The sequence below is a fragment of the Nicotiana attenuata genome, unplaced genomic scaffold (genome assembly GCF_001879085.1).
Source record: "Nicotiana attenuata strain UT unplaced genomic scaffold, NIATTr2, whole genome shotgun sequence".
Taxonomy (NCBI): domain Eukaryota; kingdom Viridiplantae; phylum Streptophyta; class Magnoliopsida; order Solanales; family Solanaceae; genus Nicotiana; species Nicotiana attenuata.
This window is the reverse complement of record NW_017675001.1, coordinates 47083-59349: the sequence shown is the minus strand read 5'-3', so window position 1 is coordinate 59349 and position 12267 is coordinate 47083. Positions and strand designations below refer to the sequence as shown.

Genomic DNA, 12267 nt, shown 5'->3' with positions numbered 1-12267 from the left:
ATGAAATGCGAATAATAACAATAAAATCCTTTGATAATGGCCAGAAACAAAATGTTTTTTCTTACGCATCTATTGCCCTACCTTTTATATTTCTCTCTCAAATACTTGAGACTTTCCTGGTTAAGTACAGGGAAAAGAGCTGATAAAACTCTCTATGTCCAAAAAAAAATTAAAAAAAAAATACAACTACTAAAGGAATTTATACTTTTTTATTTGCATAATTGATAGAGAGTATAGAAACTTTAAAATATTTAATTCAAGCTCATAATATTACGATTTAAATTATGAAAGTAACTCTTAGCTAGTAACTCTGTTAAGACGTAGTATACCATGCCTCAATAAAGCTAGACAATATAGATGATTTCAAGTTCAAAAAAGCAATAAAAATTACAAATATATAGGTTTCCCACATTTATCACTTTCATCCCAATAATTACTCCCTCCATATGAAAGTTATGCACGTCATTAGATCTATACAAGACATCTAATTACTTATTAATTAAAGCTACTTAGAAGAACTTTAGAAATAAAGAGAAAAACAATCAAACATGATTACATGAAAGAAAAAATTTAAGAGTCTGTTTGGAAAGCCACTAGGTAATTGAAATTGGTATAATACTAGGCGTAGTAATTACACAGCCTAGTAATTCTATAGTTGTGTAATTACGACAATCTATTTGTTTGTCATAGTGTAATTACACTATAATTATAAGTTTACTGTTTGGTTGCACAAGTGTAATTACACAGTTAGATTAAATCTTAAATGAAGTCATTATCAAAACTTAAAAGTAAATATATAAAATAAATATATGCCTATAAATTTTTTAAGTATAAATATACTTATTATATTTGGTATTTAATATATATATATATATATATATATATATAATATTATTATATATATATATATCATATTATATATAGTTTAGATACTTACAAAACTAAAAACATACGTTTTGTAACAACATCATGGAATTCATGTTTGATAAAATAAATTAATATAATGTCATAATATTATTCAAATGTTTGACTAAACTAATCTATCAATTCTAACTAAAAAATGAACATAATGGAATGTGAGCCAATACTACTAAAACTAGTAAATTGGAACCATGAATATAACACAATTCCAAAATCCAAAAAAAAAAAAATAATAATAGTCTAACAAATGTCAAATTCTAACATAATAATAGTAAGTTCCACTACAACTTAAAATTAGAAAAAAAAAAATTTTATAATCACATTCAACCACGAAATTTTACTTTAATTGCATCACTCATTATATGCCAAGTCTGTTAATGACTCGTTATTTCTAATATTAGGAGGTGTAGTTTCAAAAAATAGAATAATAAAATAAATAAAAAATAAAATATAAGCAATTACATGGAATCACAAGAAGTAAAGGTAGAGAAATAAAAGATAAATAATGTACACATATTTTAAAAGAACTTAAAAAGTAGAAATAAAATGTAAAATGTAAAATAATAGAAATAAAACTTTATAAAGAAAATAAATTAAAATAAAAACAAAAAGGAAAGAAACTAAAAAGTAAACATATAATTACATTGTGTAATTTATCACCGATTCTTAACCTCCCTCTTGATAATTGGAGAGTGTAATTACACCCCTCCAATTACATGCTGACCAAGTATTACTTGGCCAAACAAACATACCAAACTGTGTAATTTCACCTAATTATACCCTAATCCAATTCCTAGGTGGCTTTCCAAACAGGCTCTAAGGAAATATTAAACGAAGAAGAATCTACTGAAAGGTTATTCTTAGTGGTGTTCATAAAAATCCGAAAAATCGAACCAAACCGAAAACTAAACCAAACCGACCAAGAAAATCGATACTTTTTGGTTTGGTTTGATTTTGGTTTTGAATTTTAAAAACCGATCAAATTTGATTTGGTTTTGGTTTTAATCAGGAAAAATACCGAAAAAAAACCCGAACCAAACCAAATATAGGAGTAGCTATTTCAAATTTATTATCACGCCTATATATATGTATATTTTTATACAAAGTTTCAAAAATTTAATGGCAAATGTTAATATTTACACTTTTAGTATAGTTCTATACCTTTACATTCTAGTTTGATCGGTAGTTTTCTTTTGTTAAGAATCAATTTCGTGTTAAAAATAATATATTTTTAATTGAGTCCTTAAATTATTCATCACTATTTGATTCAATTATCATCAATATATTTTGGTAAATAATAGATTTCTCAAAGGGCAATTGATTTGATAGTGTTACGTTGAAAATGTGGTCGCCGAAATATGTGTTTGGTAGTGTATGTCTTATATTTAAGAAAAAATCGATAAATAACCGAAAAAATTAAAAAACTGACAAAACCCGACATAAACCGAATCGAGAAAAAATCGACTTAATTGGTTTGGTTTGGTTCTAATATTTGAAAAATTAACTTACTTGATTTGGTTTCTTTTATGGGAAAAACCGATCCAAACCAAACCACGAACACCGCTAGTTATACTTATTAAACATAAAAATATGATCCGACACAGAAACACACCTATTGTTGATATATCTGATGTCCTCCACGTGCTTACCTTTCAAACATGCCACAAAATATTTCGCTTGTCCTTGCTTGCATGCTATTACTACCTAGTTTGCTAGTCCAACTGCCACGCTCCCTACCTACTGTCCCATGCATCGTTTCTTTATTTTAATTTTCTTTTTTGGGGTTCACTATTTGTTTGAGATCCGATTAATTCAAATTCGTCGTGACTTAAGGACATAGAAAAAAAGGTGTTTTTACTAGAATTTTTTTTATTTTTAAAATTAAAATTCAATTTTTTTATTATATTATATTTGGTTTTCAATGTAAATTCTGCATTGTTTGCATTCCTAATGCAACATTTACTTCTGATATAAACTTTCGAACTACTAATATCTACATAATTCATACAAATTTTTTATTTAATATTTCATAAAAATTAAAAAGTAAAATAAGAATATTCCCATAAAATGATAAATGAAAATACATGTAATAGTGCTACAAAGATTGTAATAATTCTGGACCTTTCTTTATAATAATTTTACATAACAATTTATGCATTATTATCTATTGCTTGAGAAGTATTTACCGCATAATAAGTCCAATACCGTGAAACAAGTTGAAGGATTAGGAAAGGTAATCACAAAATTAGCATAAATAAATAAAGTATTTGATTACAGATATCAAGAAAAAAATATTTTGAGCAATAAATTAATTTTTTGGTGGTAAAAAAACCATAAATTTTTATATCATTCATGTCACGTTTAACTGGCTATATTTATTATAATTAACTTGCATTAAGTTATATAGAAATACGTATATTTGTTAATATGGGATAGAATGTAGTGTATAAAACATGTGTATTAAGAACATGTTAATATGGGATAGAATATGATACATTTTAATTGTTCAGAAAATTGCTTTCCATTGTTAATATTACTAATTAATGTTTGTTACAGAAATTACTTACAGCTGCTTTTTACAAGATGATAATAAAACCTAGACTGAAGTCCAACTACACACTTTTTTTTTATGGGATCCTATTATCCTCTAAATCAGGGGTGGATTCGAAAAATTAAACTATATATATAAGGTAAAATCTGTTTTTTACCTTTATATATTGAGTTTTGAATCTCCATAACACAACCCAAGTGTAGCTCAGTGGTCAAGGGGTACAAAACCTTCCTAAGGCTACAATTTTTTTTTGAACCCCCTTCATGGAGATCCTGTCTACGGCACTGCCAGTGACGGAGCCAGAATTTTGGTTAAAGGGTGTCAAAATATATAAAAGTAAACATACCAGAAAATTAAGGAAAGTCAATACATATATATATATAATATAATTTTTCCGCTTTCTTATAAGATGGCTCCGCCACTGACCACTGTCTTGAACTATTTTAAAATGGAATAATCTTCCTGAAATTTCATAACTAAATTTTTCTTGAGAGGTGAAATACACTCGCCTGCCTGTCATCGTTTCTGCCGAATGTTAAGAAAAGAACGGTATATTTTCGAAAAGAAAGGAAAAAGATGTTAGTTAAGTTTATATCATAATGAATTCAGTGTAATATGCAATAAGAAGATGACATGTGTATATATAATCAAACTTGATTTCCTTTTTTTCTAATATAAAGATAAGAATAAACGCATAATGATTGAGAATTTTTACCCATCTAAACTCTAAAGTCAAAACTAAATTTTTAAAGAAATGGTGCTTTAAATGGAGTTTAACGCCTTTCAATTGTGGCTTTGTTATATGGGAAGAAGAAAAAAAGTAAAAGAAAAAGATTACAGTAGTAACTAAAATTTTTGGTTTCTCACTGTTTCAAAGAGCGTGAAATATACACACTTGGCCACGTCATATTTAGGGTGAGAATATTGCCTTTTCTCATTTTTTTAACACAGGACATAAAACTTATACTCAAAAAGAATTTAAAAAGAAAAATGTAAAATAAGGTCCGGTTAGTGAAATGGAGTTCACTTTTGTTATTCGGTCGTGTACAAAAGCTGTAGCTTGATTCTTCTGTTCTTCTCTTTTGGCTTTTGCTCTGTTTTTCTTCACTTTCCCTTCTGCCCAACACTTCTTATCTTCCTGGTATTGTCCTCTCTTCTCTATTCTTTTTTCTCTTCATATTAATACTTGTTGCTGTAGATTCACAGTTCTTGTATTTTTCTTAATTCAATTTTCTTATTGAGAAAAATTATATCAGTACACTTATTCAATTATTACCCATAACACAATAATTGGTTTCAAGAGTAAAACTGGTTTCTCAGAAGTAATTACGTACTTGGGTTAAACAAATTTTTTTTTTGGTTGATTTAGTTTGATTTTTACATTGTTTCTGTTTTCTTATTGAGGAAAAGAAATGAATTTGCTGATTTGGTCTTCTTAGGAAGGTTTATTTGTTGTACAAGTAGTGGATTTTTTTTCGTTGTGTTGGGTGTATAATAGCCCGTTTGGCCAAGCTGCAAAAATCAGCTTATTTCGAGAAGTGCTTTTCTCAAAAGTAGTTTTGGTGAGAAGCAGTTTGTGTTTGGCTAATTAGTTTGAAAAACATTTCTGAGCAGCCATTAGTGTTTGGCCAAGCTTTAAAAACTGCTTCTAAGTGTATTTTCTTTTTCTCAAAAGTGCTTCTCAAAAAAGTGCTTTTGGAGAGAAGCTACTTTTTTCTGCTTCTCCAAAATTGCTTCTGCTTTTCCTCAAAAGCACTTTTTTTCCTTACAGAAGCTTGGCCAAACACCTCAATTTTTTGCCAAAAGTGCTTTTGGCCAAAAAAAGCACTTTTGGCCAAAAATAAGCTTGGCCAAACAGGCTATAAGAAATCTAGCTGATAATTTTTTTTCTCCCTCTGTTCCAATTTACGTGGCTATATTACTATTTGAAGATTTGTCCAAGCTAAGTTATTAACTATTGCTATGACTTATGGAGTAGTACTTTTATGTAATTTTCAAATATCTAAATTTAATTCCAAAATTTGAAGGATCTATGACTGAGATCACATACAAAATTTCAATTATGTATTACTTTTCTGGTGAAAAAGGTTGACTTTATCTCTTTCTGAGGCTTGTCTTCCTATTGGTATATTTGTTGCAGTAGTTTTAGTTTTGGTTTTACTTGCTTTTGTTCATTTAAATTGATATTGAGAGATCATGCAGGGAGATATAACATAGAGACTTTAAGTTATTTCAAATTATTAGAATACTTATTTGTTAAGGTTTTGGGACAGGATATAGCATTTCCAATGGGAAAAAGGTCATCTAGGTTAAAGAAAAAAAAATATACTTTACGTTAAAGAATCAATATTTCATCTAAATGGAGAGTAGGACAAATAATTGTTGTATTGTATCTCCCTTAAATTCTTCTGGTATTTTGGAATGCTTTGAGTATTCAATGTGCATTATTCATGTTGTTATGTATCATATTGTTCATTGATAAAATATCACAGCGATGGGGTTTTAACTTAGGCTTTTGATTAGGCAGTTCTAATTTACAATGAAGGGTGGAAAAGGAAAAGGGGCGTTGAGAAAAGAAACAAGGTCGGCGCTGAAGCCTGTTGAGGACCGGTGAGTAGCATTTTATATTTTGTGTTTCTGGCTTTATATGCAAGTATTTCCCGTGTTGGTAACTTGATGTTGCATAGAACATTGTGCAATTGTTGCTGATGCTACGACCTTTCGGGAATGAAGTTTCTCTGATTTTGGTTTTGATGTTCCATGGAGGCACAGTGATCAAAGGAGTATATTAGTGATGGATCATGTCTGTGTCTCTTATTTTCAGAAAGATGGGGAAGAGAAAGGCCGCATTGAAGGATGATAAACGGAAGGCCAAGAAGGACAAAAAGGCCAAGAAAGATCCTAATAAGCCTAAGAGGCCTCCCAGTGCCTTCTTCGTATTTCTGTAGGCTTCTTTTTTTTTATAATATATTCTAGATTCAGTGGCATATCTGTAGTTGCGTGATGTAACCAACAAATGATCATGTATGCCACTGCAGGGAAGAATTCAGGAAGACATTTAAAAAGGAAAATCCTAACGTGAAGGCTGTATCAGCTGTAAGCTTTTTATGATGTTATTTCATAAGCATTGCCTCCTTTAGTAGCTGGTTCTGAGCAACTGAATTCTTCTTGGTTTAATGTCATAAATGAAGGTCGGGAAAGCTGGAGGAGAGAAGTGGAAATCTATGAGTGCAGCTGTAAGTAATTCAATTCATTTACCAATATTAGTGATTCAAGCAGCGAACTTGGCGCGATGACCACTTCATACATGTCATACTGTTATGTTATACCATTTAAGGGTCGAAAACTTCTTTCAGCTTCTCATTGACATTTACTTGGCGGCAGAAGTATTAGCATTTAGTTTCTCCATAAGGATGGATTCTTCACAATCTTTTTTAAGGGACAATATGTACATATTTACTGTAATGAGGCAGCTTATAAGGCTTGCTCTACGTGTTGAAGGAAAAAGCACCATATGAAGCCAAAGCAGCAAAAAGGAAGTCTGAGTATGAAAAGCTCATGAATGCGTACAACAACAAGCAGGTTAGCTTTCTGACTTCCTGTAACTTGTTTAATTTTCAAGATTCATATGATCTTTGCACAGTATCAGTCATTATTACAAATCTAGAAAAGGGAGCTTCGTTGTTCTAACTTCATCAATTGAATTAGCCGGAAAGCTCAGACGATGATGGCGAAGAAGAAGAATCTGAGAGGTCAAAATCTGAGGTACATGATGACGATGCAGGGGGCAGTGGACAGGTATTACTATTTTTTCATAGTTCTATGGTGTTGAAGGGGATCCTTGGAGCAATGCTAGAGTTGTCTCCGTGTGATCTACACGTCACACTCCTTTGGGGTTGCGGCCCTTCCTTAGACCCTATGTGAACTAGGGATGCTCTGTGCACCGGGCTGCCCTTTACGGTTCTATAGTGTTGTATTGACTCCATGCTTATAAGTTCATCTAATAGTTTTTGAGTATATGTTGACAAGGTTGTTGTCGGCTCACGGTCCCCCCTTCTTTAAGGGTGTTAAAACAAGAGAATTGTTGGGTCACAGTTCTGCCTATCCGTAAGGGTGTTAAATATTGGGTTTATTGATCCTTCTAGTTGTATTTCTAGGCCCTTCTCTTTGGGGTGGCAAATGCCTTTTTTGTATTAACTGATGCGTGAGGCGCATTTTTGATTGCAAAAATGGACGAGGGAGCAGATCTTCGATGTAACGCTTTAGGAATGATTGATCCAACATGAATCTGTATAGTTTGAGAGGCATTTAGTACTAGAACCTTGTGCCTGAGAAGGCAAGTCATGATAATTATCACGGATGCCGGGGGGTTTCGACAAAATTATTGCTAAATTCGTAATAGATTTGATGTCAGATGTGTGATTTGAATCTGCTCTATGAAATCTGAGAAGGCAAGCAATATAGCACCTTTCCCTATTATGAAGCTAGTTGTTAGTTAGTGTATAAACAATTTATGCCTGTCCTCTTTTGGGATTTGGGATCCATTATCAGAGTTGCTATGCTCCTTTAATGGTGCATAGTTTTGTATTTCAAGTAGACTCATTTATCAACAATGTTTCATATCGGACTTACTAGTACTCGACAATCTGTAGGGTGAACAAGAAGAGGAAGAGGAAGATGATGAAGACGAGGACGATGATTGAAGCTATGTGCTTCAAACACTTTAGTTTTTGTACTTATTGCCATCTGACAAGGGTTGAGTGACTGTATGTGTTTTTGCTGTATTTTCTGTTACCTAGTCTGGGTCACGGGGTCTGGCGAAACACTTGAATGAACTTGTATATGTATATGATGATACGTAATATATATATATGGCATGTCTTTTATCTGACTTCAGATCTTTGTTGAACTGTATTTTCTTACAACAACTATCTTGCTACGTAGTACGCGTGGATTTATCAAATACGACAGAGATATTTGAACTACCACATGTACAAGAACTTGAGACTAACTCTGTTCTTCCAATTTTAAAACTCATATTCCCCAAATAGCAGCTTCTCTAATCGACCCTATTTTCTGCATTGACTACGTCTCAATCACAAGCTAGTTGGATCGTGTATATGGATTGACTCGCTCTTTTAGAAATCAAATTGAAGTTACTATAGATAAAACAATTCTTAAGCAAACAGAAAACCAGAAAAGGAAATGGAAGTTCCTCAAAACTTTATTAGCTAGCTCTTTTCTGCACCCATTGATGACAATTCAAGAATTTGAAAATTGTTTTAAAATACCATATTGGTGGCTCACACTTTAATTCTGCTTGGAACGTAACGCAGGTTTCTCTCATTAATTATTGTCGTGCTACTATGTCACAACCCAATTCCCACCCGGTCGTGATGGCGCCTCTCGTGAAGACAAGGCCAGCCGACAGAACAATCAACACTACTTTTGACAATTTCTTAGCATAAACAGGTTTAAACCATAGATACTAATAAATCGTAAGTGCGGAAATAAACATAACATAACGGGGAAAAATCATCCCAAACTCAGCCCGATGATCGGGGTGTCACAAGTCACGAGCTACTACAGAGTTGATGAAAATATTACAAGTCTGGAACATAGTCTGAATATGAATAAAATATGCAGAAGATGAGGAAGAAACGGGGCTGCGGACGTCGACACCTACCTCGTCTCTCCTAGTCCGTCTGGTCTGGAAGGAAATCAGCGCTCAGGTACGAACTCAGCTGTGCCTGTCTCTGCACACATGGTGCAGGAAGTAATGTGAGTACTCCGACCCAGTGAGTAATAAAAATAAATAACGACTGAGAACATAAAATCCCACAAGGGCACAAATAATGCTATCTCAAGCAGCAACATCAGATAAACAGTAGAAACCCGTGAAATATAGTAAGAAAATCCTTTGAAAACAGTTAAAAATCAATCATACTCAACCAGTAAGTCAGCCATTGTTACTTGACCGGTCAGCCATTGTTACCTGACCAAATGCGTGCTACAGTGCCATTGTTACCACTGGTCAGATATTGTTACCTGACTGGTCAGTCATTGTTACCTGACCAAACGCGTATAACAGTGTCATTGTTACCACTGTTCAATATTTAATCACTCTAGATGGGTACCCGCGCTCACTGTGGGTGTGCAGACTCCGGAGGGGCTCCTACAGCCCAAGCGCTAACAACAAGGCCTGAAAGCCTAAATAATATCAATACGAGGCCTGAAAGTCTCCTCACCTCACTCATCATGCCCTCACATAAGGCCCTCGGCCTCAATCAGTCCAGCAATGGTCAACAGCCCCTCGGGCAACAGTAAAGCAATAATACTCACCTCAAACAATAGTTCAAATATCAGTTTAAAACTCCAAGTTTGAGTAAATATGGCTGAATTCAAGAAACAGTGTAAATCACATGGACTGAGTTCAAATAATATTTCAAATAGTGAGGAAAACAGTGATGATAGTTCATAAAGAGTTCAAACAGTCAGCAATAAGCCCCAAATATGGCCATAAGCCCAAAACATAGTGAAAACAACAAGTCATTGCTAATACGCGGTAAAATGTCATCCGGACTGGACCAAGTCACAGTCCTCAATAGTAAATGACCCCGCGCTCGTCATGGAACGCGTGTCTCATCTCAACATAGCACCAAGTTGTGCAAATCCGGGGTTTCAAACCCTCAGAACATCATTTAAAATCATTACTCACCTCTAGCCGGCCAAAGTCTAGCTCGCTATGCCTTTTCCCCTCGAATCGACCTCCTCGCACGTCGAATCTGATCAAAACCACAAGGAATACATCACAATAGGCTAATGGGTCATAACCCAATCGAAAAGACTCGAAAAAAATATCAAAAATCACGAAGTTGGCAAAACCCGAGCCTCGGGCCCGCTTCTCGAAAAATTACGAAATTCACGTCTCCGGATTCCTCGTCTCGCCACGAGTCCATACATATCAAAATCGTCAGAATCGGAGTTCAAATGCCACTTCACTCCCAAATTTTCATTCCAAAACCTAAGCCCTAGTTCTTCCAATTTTTACCCAATTTTCCAAGAATTAAAGGTAGATTCTTCAATAAAAATGATGTTTCTAGACCATAGGACTTACCTCCAATTGATTCCCAGTCAAAACCCTCACAAAATCGCGTCAATAGCTCCCAAGCTCGCTCAACAATGGAGGAAAAATGGTGGAGCTCGCGGATGAAATAAATCCTTTAAACCTTTCTGCCAACAGCAATTTTCGCTTATGCGGTCCCGCTTCCGCTTATGCGGGACCGCTTCTGCGGCCAAAAATCCGCTTATGCGGTCTTCACTTAAAAACCCAGACTTCGCTTATGCGACTCGAACTCCGCTTCTGCGGTTCTCTCAAAACCACTTCTGCGGTACAATGTCCGCTTATGCGGACCCGCTGAAGCGACCAACTTCCGCTTATGCGGAACTACCCTAGCCCACACCTAGCCGCTTCTGCGATCGCCCACCCGCTTCTGCGGAACCGCTTCTGCGGTCCATTTCCGCAGAAGCGGAAATACCAGATACCAGCAATATCAGACCTGAAGAAACCTTCAAAAACTCTCTTTTAACCACTCCAATTCACCCCGAGGCCCCCGGGACCTCAACCAAAACACCAACACAACCTAAAACCTCATACGAACTTGCTCCAATCATCAAAACACGTCAGACAACACAAAAATCATCAATTCACCACGGATTCAAGCCTAAGTTTATCAAATTCTTCCGAAACTCACATTCGATCAAAAACCCAACCAAACGACGTCCAAATGACCTGAAATTTTACCCGCACATCCAAAATTACCTAACAAAGCTACTGCAACTCTCGGAATTCTATTCCGACCCTCGGATCAAAATCTCACCTACCAACCGGAATTTGCCAAAATACTAACTTCGCCAATTCAAGCCTAATTCTACACCGGACCTCCAAAACCAATTCCGATCGCGCTCCTAAGTCACAAATCATCCCCCAAAGCTAACCGAATCACCGGAAATCACATCCGAGCCCTCTAACTAACTAGTCAACTTCTGGTTGACTTTTCCAAAACAAGCTTTCCTTAAAGAGACTAAATGTCTCATTTCCTACCAAAACCAAACCAATCCAACTCGATTACCTCAAATACCGATAATGAAGCATAGAGAAACATAATATGGTGAAAACGGGGCGGTAACTCACGTGACGACGGGCCGGGTCATCACATCATCACATCAGTTACTGCCCCGTTTTCACCATATTTTTCAGTCTGTAATGAAAAATAATTATAGCTATTAAGCCAATTATTGCCATCATTTTTAGAACTTGAAGCGAAAATATTTATCTAACTATAATATTTTATTTTAAATAATATATTATGTTTAAAAGGTTACTTTTGCTACAATAACTTTCAGTTTGTAGCAAAAACTAACAATTAGCTACAATATTTTGTCATAACTATATATTCGTGGCTATATCATTTACCTATTGCCACAGTTTTTTATAACTTGAAGCAAATGTATTTCTTTAGCTACAATATTTTATTCCAAATAATTTATTGTGGCTAAAAAGTTACTATTGCTACAATAAATTTTAATGCGTTGCTAAAATGTACTATGAATTAGCTACGCATTTTTAAGGTAGCAATAAATTTGTAGCTATTTAGGTAATTATTGCTACGATTGTTAGCAATTATAGCAAAAATAAGGAATTAGCTTTACCAATTTAATTTTTGACGCTAGCAAATTTTACGAATTTGTAAATAGCCAGGAAATTCGAATTTTTCTGGCTATTGTAAGGTATT

The 12267-nt window shown here is 34.3% G+C and overlaps 1 protein-coding gene across 2 annotated transcripts; it reads left to right on the top strand.

The window, feature by feature from the left end:
* Positions 1-4480: 4480 nt before the first annotated feature.
* Positions 4481-8368, top strand: LOC109219557 (high mobility group B protein 1). 2 transcript variants are annotated; one of them, XM_019384018.1, is made up of 8 exons: positions 4481-4613; positions 6000-6082; positions 6297-6416; positions 6511-6568; positions 6664-6708; positions 6974-7054; positions 7181-7270; positions 8125-8368. In XM_019384018.1, exons 2-8 carry the CDS (start codon positions 6012-6014, stop codon positions 8173-8175), a joined length of 516 nt encoding a protein of 171 aa, XP_019239563.1. In that variant the 5' UTR covers positions 4481-4613; positions 6000-6011; the 3' UTR covers positions 8176-8368. The 2 variants fall into 2 exon arrangements, with proteins under 2 accessions (XP_019239563.1, XP_019239564.1); XM_019384019.1 differs by having other exon boundaries at positions 5996-6082.
* The last annotated feature ends 3899 nt before the right edge of the window (positions 8369-12267 follow it).